Raw genomic sequence first — 17,492 nt, 5'->3', positions numbered from 1 at the left:
TCCGACAACCACACAGATGGTGAAGATGTGCGAGCCACTTGGCCACCACTGTCTTTGAAAAAGGTGTACCTTATTAATAAAACTGAATAACTTCCAGGCATGGGGATTTCCCTCGTCTTTTTAACATTCATCTAACAATTCCATTGTGGGCTGAAGATCGATGACATGTATAGTTTCATGAGCAGAAACCATGTTGACTAAATAGCTCACTCTTCATTATGTTCCTCTTGGGATTTTTTTCTGCACAGCTACTTGTTAAGTATAGTTTTATTTGTGCAGATGCACATTGTGCATGACAGTGTACAGAGTTCAAGTGGGACAGAGCATATGATTAGTCTGCTCCTCAGTTGTTGACTGCACACTCTTCACATCCACTTTGAAACTAACAAGCTCAGCTTCCGAGGCTCAGCTCCCGTCAGGTCAGACAGTGGGTGGGTGGGCTCCTCATACAAATGTTGCTTTCAGTTTATCTCGCTCTATTGGACCTTTGCCCTCATTCTGCGCCAACTGTCTCTTGGCTTTGACCATGGAGGGAAGGTCCGAGGTCTGATACACGGCTGACCTCATCCTGCTACCACGGTAACGCAGCTCTGAGGCCACGTCCTCCCATTTCATATCCACTTCACGTCCTCGAGGGCCCCGCCGTTCTTTGGAGCCTGTGCGGCCTTGCCTGTGGTTGGCAGAGTCATGGCTCACAACAACTTGGTCCACATCCAAGGCTTGTTTGGTAACTTTGCGGTTGGAGCGAGATGAAGGCGACTTGGATTTGCGGCGTGAGCGGAGAGCAGGCTGATGGGAGGCAGGAGGAGGAGATGGAGAGGGGGGTGCACGGTTGGATGCTGTGCTGCTCACAACTTTGATACTCTCTCTTCGTTCCCTCCCTCTCCATCTGCCTCTATCCTTACCTGAGGACAAAGAAGCTGCTGTAAAAAAAAAAACACACACCAAAAAGCAACTGGTGGTGGAGGAAAAACACACAGAAACACAGCAAACATGCTTGGAAAACTTGTAAGTTTGCTATGAACTTCAAGAAGACTCACCTGTCACAGCACTGTCGGCATATTATCCATTACATGTGCTCCATAGAGCTTTTATGGGAAGTCAATAGCTTGGGTGGTAGTTCACAATAATTTTGCGCACTAATTATCAACAATTGTGAAACAAGGTAGGAAATGGATAACAATTATCATGCAACATTTCATTTCTATAAATCTCTGCAAGGGTTTACATTTTTAAATGATCAATTGCCCCACTTTCCAAGGGAATTATAATGTCCGATCACTGGCACAGTCGTACGTATGTGGTCCTTTGGGGCTACCTAGTGCACGACATTGGAGAGCCCCGGTGTAAGTCAAATGAAAAAGAAATTAAGATGGGTAGCCTGATCCAGTGAATTGAGTTTTGCAGTGGCTCCACTTACCCCAGATAACCCTGACCACTGGAGCAAAGTCAGATTGGTGAATGAATACATTTATTTATTCATTTAATTTTTATAAATGGCACATAAAGCTTGTGTTGTCATTTGAACGGGCCCCTTTACCCCAGTTAACTGAAATCAGTATCCTGTAACCAGGCTTGAGAGAGAGAGAGACGGAGGGGGGTGGAGAGCCAGAGGGATGGAGAGAGAGACGGAGGGGGGGGGGGTGTAGCGATATGCCAAGTACATCATGGGAAATTCATGCGTAGGGATGCCATCCAGTGGCTGACAGAAAGAATAGCTGCCTTTTTGTTTATTTGGCTTTCTGTTTAAAACTGAAAACAGACTTGAGACTCACAGAAACGTTGGGTTTTAAAAAGCTTCCTGTTTAAAAGCATTAAATATGACTAGTCTGAGTCTCCCTCCCTCTCTCTCTCTCTGTGTGATTGTATTCTGTCTGTCTGTCTAAGTTTCCACATGTTTGTTTTCACCAGCAGATGGAGCCATTTGTGATGATGAGCCAAACTGTTAATGTAGGAAGTTTATTCATCTAGCAAGATACTTTTATTTTTTTATAGTAAGACAAGGTTCTCATAAAGAGAATTGGGTACTCGCAGCTAAAAATTGTGCAACATTTCATGTTTACAAAGGAGCACAGGTCTGTTTACGTTACATTAATCTGTATGTCTTTGTTGCAGTGTTACCCATTATGAACTTTAATTTTTGTTTCTATAACAAATTCATGAAATAAATATTTGACTAAACTAGATATTTGAAGCCGAACATGACAAAGCTTGCCTAACAAGGCACTGAACCGAAGGATTCCATGGACATCTATTAGCCCAGTCCCACCGAAAAAGCTTTTGTACCCGTAAAACAAAAGCTTAGCCCTGCTCCCTCACTTCTCTTGCTCTCGCACGAAATGAGAACCAACCAGGAAATAACATTATAAAAAGGAAATATTTTGTAAGATTTATAAATATATGTATAATAATAAAACATATATAAATATATTATATAAATATATATTACAACATTGTATTTTTGTATTATTGTGCTTGTAACTTTGTTGTGGGACAGATCTGCACAGCATATAACAGAACTATATATATATCTATATCTGTTATACATTCCCGTAGGCTAGGTGCTTCTACATGTGCCTCTCATGTGCCGTGTCACAGGACTCGGAGTGGCCAAAGGACAGGAAAAAGAAATAGAGGCTGCTCTAGTAAGACAAAGAGAGACTTCAAGATATTAACATTTATTTTATCTATTTACAGACAGTTTGAGAGAGAGCAGAGCTGAAGAAACAGCATGGCTGCAATGCAGATGAACAAGAGCAACGTGGGGATTTCACTTGTTTGGCTGCGTACAAATGAACACTTTTTGTTTTACTGACAGGGTAAAAAATATAAGGTGAGATAAATTAATATTTCATCAAGTATACAACACAACAGAAAAGGTGGAGTGCTTAGTCATTATAATGTAGTGAGTTGAGAAGCATTTGAGTTTTTGTTGACTTTTGCCTTGTTAAAATTAACTTATTAAAATGATAGTTATATTTACATTATTCCACATATTCGGTTAAAATGGAGGTGACACTGGCGGTTTGCAGCTTAAGTTCTGTAGTCAGTGATGTCAGTGTTGTCTTTGAGAAAATGGATTGGCAGATGAATATGGAGGCACTGTACTGTGAATAAAATGTCAAGGACAATTGGAATTTGGGAAACCTTTTGAAGTAAAGCTAAGAGTATACGCTTCAACGTTGATTGTTTTATTTCAAATCTGTTCTGTTGTGACATATATAGAAGAAAGGCAAAATGACGGAATGCGTCCGATTACAAATACCTCTTACCTACCTGATTCTATTCGAGTGGCTGCGGGAAGCTACTACTCTGTGAAAACCTTTCAAACATAACAACTTTGTGATTTTGTGCAAAAAAAGACAAACTGAAAAGTGGGTGCAAAACCTTCTGGCTCTTTTTGGTCTGCAAGCAGTGTCAGCGTGCACAATGACTGTGGCCTGTGTTTGCATGAATGGCATTAGGAGTGCCCGAGGTGAGAGTGGTGAAAACAGAGTGTACTGTACTCAAGTTGGAACAAAGAACAGCTGAGCAAATGTGTTCGTTCATGCTACTATAGCAGAAAATCTGCATTTGTATGGCGAGTGTGCACAAAGCTGGAAATGATACGCTCACATCAACCGTACATCATATAAGTTAATTTCCTTTCTTTTAGTGTGTCAAGGTAAACGAGTGATTTCAACACGCGCACGGAGTTTTGTTCGTAAAGGGCTAAAGTGCATCATTATGTTGTTTTGGTGAAGGGTGCTGGATGAGAGGTTGCCACGAGTCATCCTTGCACTCCTCCCTCACTATAAAGTCTCAGGGAAAGAAAAAGGAAAATCCACAGCAAGTCACACAGATACATACGCACACCATGTAGGAAAATTCCAAGGACATCTTGTGACCTTTGACATAATGCATCCATTTATCCCCGCTTCAGCTTTCTGTCTTGTGTATGACCAACTTAAGTCACAGTGCAGACATGACTATTATAATACATTTGTAGTGTAAGCAATTGTACAGTTACACTAAAAGCAAATGCTTCTGTGCCACAGGGAGTGTTTTTATTGCCCCACGTTAGGACTAAAGAAAGGGAGGAGATGTGGATGCATTCAAGTCTCAAGTGAAAACGGGCAACAGGGCACGTCAAACTGACTCAAAAGAGGCCACGACCGCTCGGAGGTGGCTGAAAGGAGAGGTGAAAGGTCACACGGGGGAAGTACCTGAGCTAGGCCGAATGTCCCGTGCTTGCTGTTGGGATTGGGGATGGGGTTTGGACTGCAGGCTGGAGGGGGTGACGTAGTTGAGGCTGGTACTATTGATGTCCCCTTCGCCCACTAGAGTCAGGTCAGACAAGGAGTCCTCCTCCAGCATCTGGACTGATGACCCTCTGCCGGTGTCCTTGAATGCACCGTGCTGGGCCTCCTGGGACGGGTGGATGGGAGAGATTGTGGCGGGAAACAGCGAAGAAGGGGGCCTGGCGCTCGCCCACCCTCCAATGTCAGAGCCCAACGCAGAGTCCAAACTTTGAGACTGATGATGAGCATTGAGAATATGGCTGCCGCTTGCCCTTTCGTTGTGGCTGGCCTTGCTCCCCAAGCGAGCGCTACCGTTGCCAGGGTTGCGGGAGTGAGGGGTGGAACAACCGGGCTCGGGGTCAAAGGGCAGAGGCGCGGCTCGACCGGTCGCCGACGGTGACAGGCGCAGGAAGTCTGGCAGCTGCAGGTCACTTTTGTTCAGCAGGCCTCGCTGGTCGTCAGCTCTGTTGCTCTGAGCTTTGGATATGAGGTCGAAGAACTCTGTATACGCGCACACACACAAATGCAAAAAAAACACGTACGGACACAAACACAAGTGAATGAACCTTCCGAATTGCAGGTGAAAACAGTGCTCGTTGTTGGAGTTCAGTCGGCATGCAAGCATAGGGAGTCAGTTTGGCAAGTCAAAGCTACATTCAGTGTGCGCTACATAGAGCTAGCTGGTGCAGTACGGCACACATGCCAGCGAGTTAGTGTCATTACAGCAACACAGGAGCAAAAAGACAATCGAAGAAAGAAAGAAGAAGGAGGTCTTTGTATCTTTACCTTCAGCTTCGTCTATATTAATCTTTTTCTGCTTTCTTTTCTCCGGAGCCTTATGAAGAGAGACAGAGTGGTTGGGTAAGGCCTGGCTCCTTGTGTCAAGGCCGGGCCCAGCCTTGCCATTTTCCCCATGGGGGTGGGTGGAAGCGGCTTTCCTTGACTGCCTGTCCTCCCCCTGGGAGCCACAAGGAGAGCGGAGCGGAGAGGCGTCAACGTACAGCACGACTAGTGATTAGAGCGACTGATGGAGACCAGCGTGACAGCATTTTGATGGAGCGTGGGGGCCACTTTTCAAGAAGAAGGGGGGCTATTATATTGCATCTTGATAATGCACGTGTGGGCGTGATGGGATTCATGGCCGATGGCTTTCTTGGAATCTTATTAACAAGTTGGCGCTTTTTGGGTAACTTGGACCATACGTATGATGCAATAAAAGTACTTGATTTCTCCCAGACAAGATAAGAATAAAAACAAAATATAAATCATCATTGCAATGTAGGCTACTGTGGGGTGGAACTTGGGATTCCCAAGTATTTAAAAGGGTGCCAATTAAAGCAGCGGCCGCCAGCCTTTTGGTTTTTCATGTACTGGACCAGACAAATCATATTGCATAATTACTGAAAGTCAAGCTTATAGACCCTCTAAAGTGACAAACAACTACGTACAGTTGATATCGGTGCTAAAAAAATCTGTTGAGAGCAAATTATTTTTTTCATGTTTCAGTGATGGTAACAGTAATGGTAATTTGTTATGAAGTTACTATTGATAATTTGGTTGTTCACTTGCATTGCTGATGAGAAAATCGCGTCGGTGTTTGATTGATACCCAGCAATTTTTTATAGATTCTTCTCAGAGAAGACAAGTGGAAAAAATGTGCTCATAGAAAGGCGAATGCAGTTTGAAATTCCTCATTGCTATTCAAAACGGTACTCAATGGGAGCTCAGTGAAAATGAAAAAAGTCAATATCAAAGCAATTGATGCTGCTGGGTGACAGGTGGTCTAATAAATTTCTTCCACACTGTGAATTAAATCAGTGTTTTATTTTAAATACAGCCTTCATTTTGTTGATGTGCCTAAAGTGATACTAATTATGCAACATGGGGCCTTTTGTCAAAGAATATCCACATTATTTATTTGCTTGTTGGTTTGTTTGCTGTTTGCTATAACACGATTTTATAGCTTGGGGGTTTCATTTATCTAAACTATGTCAAATGGTTGGAGACCGCTGCTATAAAGGCTCGAAAGGTTTACACACACACACAACACACACACAACACACACAATCTATATATATATATATATATATATATATATATATATATATATATATATATATATATATATATATATATATATATATATACTATATATTTTATTTATATAATTTATTTATATAAATATATACATACGTACGCACACACACACATTACATCAAGGACACAAATTTGAACCCTGTGTACAATGCACCCAAACCTGTGACACACACAACAACTTCCAACAACTAATGGAGAGCCACACTACAGAAGCAAATAACCACTGCATATTGCCATCAATTAGATAAACTAAATCTACAATCTACAGCTATGGTACTCCCGCCACCAACTAATTCTCTTCCAGATGGAATTTATGAAGCTTTCAAGAGTGGCACGGCTTGATCAGAGGTCTTATCACAGAAGAAAGAGATAAGAAAGCAGATGGAAAAGTTGCCGATGCATTGGACCACAGACAGACCACAAAAACAGAAGGGAGAATTTGGGAATGTGACGTGGCTCACTGCCCATCATAATAAACAGACAAACACACACACACACACACACACAGATGGCCGGATGCTGCCATAGACACGTGTCAAACACCTGGGCACATTGCAAACAGACATGAGTCAACTGAGGACAGCGGGGGAGACACTTAGTAGCGTGATATCATCATCAGGAAGTGGCGACATTCAGTGGGTTATGAAACATTCCAGAGTCAGATGATATAAAAAGCTGGATGGCATCTTACTGTTGTTGATTGGTTCCTGCTTGTGGAAGCCCCGATGTGGCTTTTGGACGGTGCTGAAGGAGAGGAAGTGAACGGAAGGTGCAGTAACTCCATTATAAAATATGCCTTTTTCTGTCAACACAGACTGTATGTGCAACTTTTTTATTACCCTTTCCCGGCATGTGATCCACCGAATCCAATACCACTCGCAGCCCATCCAGATTGGATATGGGAAGACCGAGATCTAAGGGCTCCGATTCGCCACTCTTGAAACACACAAATTCAGAGAAACAGAATTCAGAGAGGCAAATGATACAAGCTAAAGCAACTTTGCAAAGTCCCAGCGCTCAAGAACTAGACTTACAATACGTGCAACCAAATCGGAGAGGTGCAGACCATACTTGGCCACCACCGGCCTGAGAACCTCCGTCACTGGCTTGGTGGGCTTTGCTTTTAGGCCCACCGAGCGGTTAATAGGGACCAAATCTAGCCTGGAACAAAAGGAAAATAGAGTTCAGAGCTTGAAGGACTTGCTCAAAACGTCAAAGAGGTTCCATCAATGTGGCAGAAGTCACAATACAAAGGACGTATAGTTTCTGACCTAAAAAGAGTGCGCTTTTCAAGTCGGAGGTCCCGAGAACACAACGTCATGCAGTCTTGATCCAAAACAAGTGGCTGGAAAATGAAAATAAAAATCATAAAATGCTTTGGTCATGTCATTAAAAAACATTACCAAACCTTTTCAGAATCATCATTATGATGACCAAAATTAGCAGCGGGAGCAACTTCAAATGAAGCCAATAATCAAAACAACAATTCAGCAGCCTTTTAAATGGAGTGCATGCAAGTTGATGAAACTGGTAGAGCATTTACACAAAACAGAACTAATAGAAATGCTGTGGAAGTTGACAACAAGTGCTAATTAAAGCGGAACCTCCAAAGTCAAATGTTGCTGAGGTCATACAAGTGTGAATCTGAACAACGGACAGATACAATTAGACATTTAAGCAGTGTGCGTGTGTGTGTGTGTGTAGTTTACTGTGGTTTAGATTTTTTTTACCTTTCGACTAATTTTTTTTCATATGCCTTGATTTTAAAAACTTTTGTTTGACATAAAATAATCATTCAAATAGTTCAAAGAAATACAGTAAATAGTAAGAAGAATTTCATTTCTAGTACAGTTTATTTCCAAAGGGAATTACTGCTTTGAAACTGGACACCGACCATCACTTCAGTATGCTGCACTACGGCCCATTAAAACGCATCTTCTCATGTGACTTTTTGGGACAAAAACATTGTGACTTAAATACTTTGGGAAGCGGCACATACATGTGTTTTGTACTACCTTTTCCCCTCCGACCAAGAAGAGGTCGATAGCTGCCAGGTTGATGCAGATCTTCTCACAGAGCCCCAGCAACAATTCCCTGATGGACACACCGGCCCTCAGCGGCACAGAGCAACAAGAACCATCTGGCAGGTTGATGTTACACTGCCTCAGGACGGCGCTGCCTCCTCCACGTTCTGATACCCCCACACGGGAAACATCTCCCTGAAGAACCAAAACAGACAAGACTGTAAGAAAACAACGGAAGGAGGTGTGGAACATGCGGGAATAAAAAGTGAAGAACAATGATGAGATCAAGTTACGTACATGCTCCCATGAAAGTTTGGCTTCCTAGCAATGTAATGTGATGTGTTTTAGTTTTTCCAGACTCACCTCATTCTTCCCAGAAGCAGTCATCCCTAGCTCCAAACTGGCGCCCGAGGACAGAGAACCCTGGGACTCACGGCGACCATTGCTACCGGAGAAATCTGAAAAATATTTCATTTAACAAACTCAAGGAAGACAGATGGTTTTTGATCAAACACAAATGATTCCATTCATGTTTGCCCAGTGAAATATATTCTACTGGAACTGTCACAAAGCTTGGAAACATGTTGTCATTGTGCCACATGCCAACACACTATTCAGCAATTACATTTGTTATATTTACACAATGGCGTTGTCTTGCCAAAAATGAGGAAATTGAAAACATGTGATTAAGTATGAAGATTTACTGACTGTAATTAAAGTCGGTTAGTTCTCGCTTCTTTGGGCCTTTGCCAAAGCTCCTGTTGCGAGACCAGGAGAAGAACATGCCCTTCCTGCGGTCTCCCGAATCATCCCGGCTGTCGTCATTCAAAGAGCGGCCTGACTTGCTCCTTTTGTCCTCCTGTAGGACCCAAACCGGAAGAGAGGAAATGGGCAGTTGTTTTGACATGCAGCAGAGTGGAGGTGTTTGTGCTTACCTTCTTGGGTGTGGACAGGTTGGAGCGGTCCGAGCCGGTAGTGCTGTGTTTGGATGTGGGGCTGCTGGGTACGTGGTAAGGGTCAGGCAGGGGTCGGCCTTCCACCTCTGCTAACATACAGGCTTGGTAGAGGAGAGACTTGAGGAAACGTGTATAGCTGTCAAACTTCATCAGGTTGAAAATCTAAAAATGGCAGAAGCAAAGAGAAGTAATCAACACAGGGAGGGGAAAAGACAAATGATTGGAGAGGAGACTTGTACAAGGACGATTGTTTGTGGTCCCTTCTTTATACAGTTGTCAAAATTGCAGTTATGTCATCAGGCTTAGGGATGTTACCACGATTAAGGTTCAATATCTGTAGATTTCATGTTAGATAAGTCAAAAGATAGAGGGTGATTTTTAAGGCTAGCCTTGTGACTCTCAACAGTAACATTTTCCATTCAGTCAATAGAGCTTTTCTGTTAAAGTGTCCCCCTCTGCACAATATGCCTCGCTTATCTCGTGTTGTATAAGAAACCACAAGTCCAACACTAATTCAGTGTCAAAATAGCATTTTCATTTTTCCCCCCACCAATGTTATCTAAATCCAACAAATTTCTAGTTTGGTTGTACAGCCAACCTGTAACTGTTGCTCCTTGAACATTTCAGGTCGGGGGGCATTGAGGATGTCGTCAGCGAGCTGAGCTTGACTGTCAATGTTGACCGGCGTGGTGGCTTTGCTGGACAAGAAACTGTTGTAGATCTCTCTGGCTCGCTGAGACAACTGCAAGCAAGACGGCAGAGCAAGCTAGAGCGTCTAAAAAATATATCTCAAGAAAATTGTAGTGATTGAAATACAAAGTATACATAGTGTATGGTGTACCTGCTTCTTGTCATTTTCAGGGACGTGGCTGAAGAACTCGCAAGCCTGCCAGAACAAAATATTCTCCTCACTGAACTCTTTCTTCAGGAATTCCTGCAGGAACAACAATGTGGGATACAAATGAAGCAGCATTTACCTGGTATGTATAATCAAGGTCAGGATTACATTAATAATATGAATAGCAAATTTTTCTGGAACAGGTACGTTTTACAGACATAGGTCAAATGACAGCAAGTGGGTCTGGAGTCCACTTCTGCCACTCAGGGTCCAAACAATATTATTGTACCCCTTGTGATATTTATTGAAGTCTAAGAATCATTTCCAGGACAGAAAATGTGAAATTAGTGGGTAAAGGGAGAACCTTTGAAGAGTGAGCCCCAGTGCAAAATTATTATTTGCATTTAGATGCCACATGAGGAGGGCAAAGGACTACTTTTGTCGAAATGAAGCTTCTCAAGTTGTTCCTTAGCACCAAGATATGACCAAATGGTGCCAAAGCAATGCTGTTATTGACATTTTCAATACATGTTCTAAAATCAAATCTGCCGGTTTGCAGATGCTGGACTGCGAACTGTGGGCCTTGAGTGTTATTGACTGGGAAATGTATTCCAATTCTTTTATTTACAGCGCCTTTCATTTTTCTGAGAGTGCTGCAGGCCAAAGGTGAATTTTACTTACTTGAACTATGTATCACCACTACATCAGGTAGTTTCTCAACTGCCACTTTCTTAGGAACACTTGACAAGCAAAGTCAAGAGGCTCAAGCCATAATGTCCCTGCAAATGTAGCGTGGAGAAGAGCAATTACAATATGTTACCGAGAAGTAGCGGACTCCCACGGGGTCCTGCAGCAGCCTCTCGAAGCACACGGCCCAGCTGGCCACTCTCCTCTCGGTGTGGCGCCGGTGACTCTGCACACTGGGGAGGCTGGCATTACTGTTCAGACTATTGTCACTGCTGCAGCCCTGCAGCTCCACACTGTTCAGTTCTAGACACACACACACACACACACACACACACACACACACACACACACACACACACACACACACACACAGACACACAATTGGATTCCACTTATGTTTAATTTTTTGGTTAAGTAATACACCATTATATAATTCTTTAACCTGCATGATATTATAAGTGATGAAATTTCAAACTCTTTTCAAATTTGGTGTTTTATGAAATAAATAACATAAAAATTTCCATCACATCATTATGTATCTACTTCATTTTATTATGATAATAATTTTTTGTATTAAGCTATGGACAGAACATAATGAATAAATTCAGAGGTGCAAATGTTAAATGTGTCTGAGTGGGGACGGGGCCCAAGGTGCAAAGTGGATATAACAAAAATGGTTGCATGTTGTGCTGCGTATAAGCACAAAACTCTCCAGAAAATATGGATAGATAATCTTTTTGATCTTCTATGCATTGGTGATAATTATCTATTATTTAAGCTGTGCTTTAAATAGGAACTATTCACTGTTTAAATAAATCTTATATTAAATCAGATCAAATCAAATTGGCAGTTGCTAGCTCAAACTAAATTTAGATTAGAGCATAAGAAACAACTTTTAGCAAACAAATTATAAGTGTGCCCCATCTCAAAAAGATTCCACAGTAGAATAAGAACAATACAATTTCAAACTTATTATGGGTCATACAGTATGGTACAATGTTGACATGATTAAATTAGAGCTTTAGAGGAATATCCATGGAAATCGTCATCCTAAAATTACCTAATACCGAGTGGTAAAAGGACTAATTCTTTCAGTACAGACTCACAACTTTGTCACGTCTTAAACTAACTCACCACACACACACATTTGTGTTGCACAATTAATTACTGTAGGAGGAAAACATGTATCACCATACCCGTAAGATTAGCAACAGCTTTTTATCAACACGCCCAGACATACGTACGTGGTCCAAGGAACCGGTTGCAGCTCATTACATCCACACTCCCAATCTTCAGTTATTCTGTGACAAATAGCAGGACTTTTTTGCACTCTATGTACAATATGTACACAGCCTGGTATGAGTGCCTACTATAGTTTGCCTGTTTGAAACCAACCACTACACCAAAAGCGCTCAACTCAACTCAACTCAACTGCTATAATGCAAATTTCTATTCAAGTCAGATATGTTTAGACAGAGATAATTTTCTACATCGTAAATATGTTTTGATTTCTTTTTTTTTTAATGGCATTCAATATGTGTGTATTTACCCCAAAAACATATAGGAACATAATTGGAAAAAATATGTTGTGGTTATAAAACTGCGTACAGGAAATTGCACACAAACAAACCAATAAAATCATAATATTTTAACTTGCTCCAGTACGTTAAATCTTCAGCAGCTGTCTCCTCACCTGGGTAGAGCTGGTAGGAACCAGTGTGGTGCCAGCGGTAGCGAATCCTAAGCGGTAGCCAAGCCCCACCATCCATACTCACACTAACAGGGCCCCCTCACAGGGTAAAACTACACTAAGTGTCACACTCTCGCAAGGAGGACAAGGTAGAAAAGAATGGAAGGGGGAAAAGATGCGGTCAGACGAACAGCCCAAGAGACTCGGGTCACAACACGCATGCGGCCACATGCATGTATAATGGCCTGCGTCCACCACTGATATGCTCAGTTGGTAAGTGATACATGCCTACATGGGCCTTGAAATGATAAATAATTCAGAGCTGAGGGAGGATGGAAGGAAAAATGACAGGATGTGTGCACGCACGCACACACACACGCACACTCACAAACACACACACACGAGCACAAGCACACACTGCAGTATTCATTAGGAGTTTGTTACCAATAATTGTCTTGCCTTGTCAATGCAGGACAACCATTTTTTAATCCATGTAGCAAAGGTAATGCTAAAAACAATCGCTGATACTTTCGACTCTCTCAGTTTCATGTAACTGATATAGAGGTAACTGTCCACCCATTTTCTATGTCACTTATTTTCATCAGGGTCACAAGTGTGCTGGAATCCACCTCATTTGATTTCAGGCAAGAGGTGGGGTGATATGGAGGAATAAAACCGCCAAAATAAAAATAAATAAAAGAGAAAATAAAAACAAAAATAAAATATGTATAACTGAAAAAAATATAAAAATATTTCATTTTATTTCCATAAAATTTTCTTAACTTAGATTTTTCAATTATATTCTTTATATTTGTTTTTATTTTTACTTGTATTTCTCTATTTTTGAATTTGGCAGTTTTTAAGTCTTGTGATGCAAAAGGAAATGTTATTCAAATGAGGGGGTGGTTCTAAGTGTGTCTTGGGTTGAACTATGGGAGGACATCCGAACTCCACAAAAAAAGGCTGAAGCCCAGATACGAACATGAGTCCTCTGAACTGTGCAGTTGGCCACCGTGCTGCCCCACATCAAACTACTACCACAACCTTTCCGGTAGTGTCACTGGTGATATAAAAAAAAATAAAAAATAAAAAAAAATAGCTGAGTATTACTGACTTGACATGACTGCGAGATAGATGCCTTTGAGAAAGACTCATTCCACACACACAAAAAAAGCTGAGTTTTTTAACTGAACTCCATATTCATCAGATTATGTAGATGTTATGTTGTTTAAAATGCATACTGTTCACGCTTGCACAGTTTAGTCACGAGTGGACATCAAATTTCACAACATCAAAATAAACCGTCATTTGATGAAAATTATGACACATAGGTGCAACTAATTGTTCAAGCCTCTAATGGAGGAAGTGACAGTTTGTTAAAGAGGCAGTTACAACATAGTGACTGACTATCATAGTGATCATCATTTTATCAAATAACTGGACCACAAAACCATGTAAATTTGTGTTGGATTCTTATCAAAGTGACTATTTGATGTATACTGTGCCTCCTTTCTGCTGGGTGCGTGACAAGTGAGCAATCAAAATCCAACATGCCTGCATCCCTTTTGTCTCTTTGCCTCTCTCACCTCCAGCTCTTCCTTTTATCTCCCATCTGCTGTGACAGCGAGGTGTCAAAGCATTAGCATGATCCACAACCAATGCCTTTTGTTTGTCTCGCCACATGTTGAGCAACAACAGGGTGGCAGACACGGAATATCCATTTAAACACATTAACTAGCAATACCATGGGAGATGGCTCGTTTTGCTGCAAATGAACGTGGCCTAGTGTTAAATAAAATGATTTGGCTTCGTTCTATGTGACCCATACACATACATATCATCTTGTTTTGAAGCTAACTCAAGACACGGCATTCAAATAAAGGACGGGGAAAGGCTGAGCAGGTCAAACGGCTCCACTGTTTACTGCTTGCATGAATAATGTGTGAAAGCATTCCAATTTCTGTGACGTTAAAATTTCAATGGCCATGGCCTCAACCCCAATACTTCTGTCATGGTACTTCAACAACTTGACACGAGGAAAAAGTGTGTCAGTTACCATTAACTGGTTGAGCACAAGCAGATCATGAGAACACAACAATAATCAAGATAAGTGAAAACAATAAGATAAAACAGTAACTCACCTCCGTCGGAAACTGCAGTAGACTGTAAAAAAAAACAGAGAGACATGGATTACAATCTCTCCTCATCACGGATAAAAGACACTCAAACACATGCTCATACAGTGATGGGAAGGCCAAGAGGCATCTGGCCCGAGCGAACACACTCGTGACGGGACGAAGGAACACTTTCCACGGGATCTGACGCAGACACACACATCATGATAGACTCAAGTCCTCAGTGGGTGGAATCATCTGTGAACTGGATGTGCCTGCTCTGCAAGAACACCTCCCTAGACGGGAGGTGCTTAGTGTCTGTGAGTGCTGCTCACACAACAGCAATACACTCTCAAGTGAATGTCACATACACAAAAATTCAATCTATCCCTAATTCTAGTCCCAGAAACAGACAGACATCCAGACAAAACATTTAAATGAAACTCACCAAGGGCTGCATTTTATTTTCTATATAGATAGAATAGAATAGAATAGATCTTTATTGTCATTGTCACATGTACAACGAAATTTAAGATCTCAGTATATCCACGTATAATTTTACCCATATAATATTACAATAAATCATATGGAAACTTTTAAGCTGAGATGACTTGAAGGGAAGTTTATAAACAGTATTTTTCAAGGCACTATTTAAGAAAAAGATAAGATGAATAGCCAGAGAAATAGAAGCACATAATTTTGCTAAAGTGATATTTTAAGAAAGAAATGACCAGTACGTGAGAACCCCCAATTTGTCTTTACAAATTAGAGGGCGCCCTGTAGGGCATGCTAAATCCAACAAATGTTGCCATGAGGTACTGTATTTTCACCTTTAATCTGCCATTTCGGAGCGGCCCATCACATGGTATTGCACTCGGGTTAAATGTTCAGCTCATAAACCCTCCAAATTGACTACAGACTCATCTTGAATTCCTTGCTCAAGCCCTGAAATGTAAACCCTCCCATCTACTATCATGTGCAAATGATTTCATTGTGAAACGGGTCTCTGTGTGGTGTAAAATTCAGGATTAAACTACTGGTGGTATGATCAAATAAAATCCACAAGGGAAGTTTACTTAGTATACATAGTATACTAATAAACATACTATTAAACTGATGTAATTTTAAATAAGGGCCTGTTAGTTTATTTAAAGGGTAAGCCAAACACGAAATGGTCTTTTTTTTTTTTTATTATTATTTTTGTTTGTTGTGTTTGTGGAATATGACTTAAGCAGCAAAATCCACCCGCGTTTATCCATTCGAGGAGGCGGCAATTTTGCCATTTGCTGATGAGTAAAATTGACATCACAGTTGCCAGGTCTCAGGTCACAACCAATCATGACTTGACTTGAGCCGCGATTGTTTATGATCTGAGAACTGGCAACTGTGATGTCATTTTCGGTCAACAAGAAGTGGCAAAATGGCCGCTGTGTTTTGACTAGTTAGGCTGCATATTATTACAAAGAAAATTCTTAAGAAAGCAGGAAATACAAGTTCACACAATGTAATATGTCTGTTTAAATTTGAACTAACAATGCTCATCTGTGCACTGGTAGTGGACACAATTGCAACATGTTTATTTTCATCTTTATTCAAAACGATCACAAGGCAGATTGCGATAAGGGCAAATTATTGTGTGGAATGTTTTCTGCATGGGGATGAAAGTGATTAAGTTCCTCACGAAAGTCATATGATATGTAATGGACACTTACAGTAAAGCTTCTGTAGCTTTACTGGAGAGTGGTGACTTTGTAGTATGTCAGCCAAGTGATTGTGGTTGGACAAAATTCAACGGAATCTTCCTTGACCCCACCTAGTTAGTCATTTACTTTCCCATTAAAATATTCAAGCGGGACCTTCTTGTCTACTGTGGTCATCTTGCGAGAGGATCAAAATCCACATGGATGTCATGTAATAAAAATAGTGATACTGACGTGGCTGACCTACGTATGCCCTTTTTCAACCAGAAAACTGGGTCTGCCTCTTGGGTTCATCACTGGCCTGTTTCACAGACCTCCTGACAAGTCTTGGCTCAGAAGTTCTGACACTAAGCAACCAAGGCCAACAACAGCAACAAAAGGAGAATCAAGCCATGTCCCTTGACTACTAATGTAAAGAATAGTCGTGGTTACATCCTTCAAACAAGTCACACAAATTGAGCCTGCCAACTATTGATTTATACAGTAACCTGGGAGATATAAAATATAAATATGAGAAAGGTCTTGCGGAAAATAAAACCTTAGATTCCACCAGAAGAAGTAAGGTGGCAAATGAAAACAACGGCCGTATGGTACGCTCTGTGTAATGTCTGCATTTATTTCTTTTTAATATCCTTTGGAAGAGAAGAGGTAATTTCCCATAAGTCAAAAGACATTTGATATGACTATGTGGTAGTTGACTGTGAGAGCGTCTTGCACACATTTCTGGTGTGTATGTGTGTGTGCGTGTGTGCGTGCGTGCGTGTGTGTGTGAGTTTATGAGCGTGTGCATGTTTTATATAGGAGAATCCTGTTTTATGTAGGGTGCGTTCGTCGTCACCTCGACTCTAACTCTTAATGTGATCACTTCCAGACGTTCCCTGCGGTGGGGTGGTTTGGCCCCTAGTAAAGGCTCCAAATCTCCTCTCTGCCTCTTTCTTTCCCTCACTCCCCCACAAACTTTCTCATGCTCTCCTTTTTTGTCTCCCCTTTTTGGTCAATCCAGGCATATTCAGTAACACTAATTAAAAACACGTTTTTTTCCCCCAGCCCATTCTCTATTATTTCATCACTTCATCTACTACCTTTTCTCAGGCTCCAGTTTTCAC

At 41.4% G+C, this 17,492-nt stretch overlaps 1 protein-coding gene across 2 annotated transcripts in view; it reads right to left on the bottom strand.

Annotated features, from left to right (window-relative positions):
- Nucleotides 1-2,662: 2,662 nt before the first annotated feature.
- The window catches only part of rgs12b (regulator of G protein signaling 12b), a 35,752-nt gene continuing 20,922 nt past the window's right edge, over nt 2,663-17,492 (bottom strand). The window contains exons 6-19 of one of the 2 annotated variants that reach the window (XM_037250240.1): nt 14,714-14,735; nt 11,016-11,185; nt 10,199-10,291; nt 9,956-10,099; nt 9,337-9,519; nt 9,110-9,260; nt 8,765-8,859; nt 8,393-8,596; nt 7,649-7,722; nt 7,412-7,538; nt 7,217-7,313; nt 7,069-7,121; nt 5,067-5,238; nt 2,663-4,781 (exon numbers count right to left, since the gene is read on the bottom strand). In XM_037250240.1, coding sequence (XP_037106135.1) covers nt 4,189-4,781; nt 5,067-5,238; nt 7,069-7,121; nt 7,217-7,313; nt 7,412-7,538; nt 7,649-7,722; nt 8,393-8,596; nt 8,765-8,859; nt 9,110-9,260; nt 9,337-9,519; nt 9,956-10,099; nt 10,199-10,291; nt 11,016-11,185; nt 14,714-14,735 — 2,178 coding nt within the window. In that variant the 3' untranslated portion in view covers nt 2,663-4,188. The remainder of the gene's footprint in view (nt 4,782-5,066; nt 5,239-7,068; nt 7,122-7,216; nt 7,314-7,411; nt 7,539-7,648; nt 7,723-8,392; nt 8,597-8,764; nt 8,860-9,109; nt 9,261-9,336; nt 9,520-9,955; nt 10,100-10,198; nt 10,292-11,015; nt 11,186-14,713; nt 14,736-17,492) is intronic. The other variant, XM_037250248.1, reaches the window with a different exon arrangement.

Source organism: Syngnathus acus, chromosome 1 (assembly GCF_901709675.1).
Source record: "Syngnathus acus chromosome 1, fSynAcu1.2, whole genome shotgun sequence".
Lineage (NCBI taxonomy): Eukaryota > Metazoa > Chordata > Actinopteri > Syngnathiformes > Syngnathidae > Syngnathus > Syngnathus acus.
This window is presented reverse-complemented; position numbering and strand designations above follow the sequence as displayed.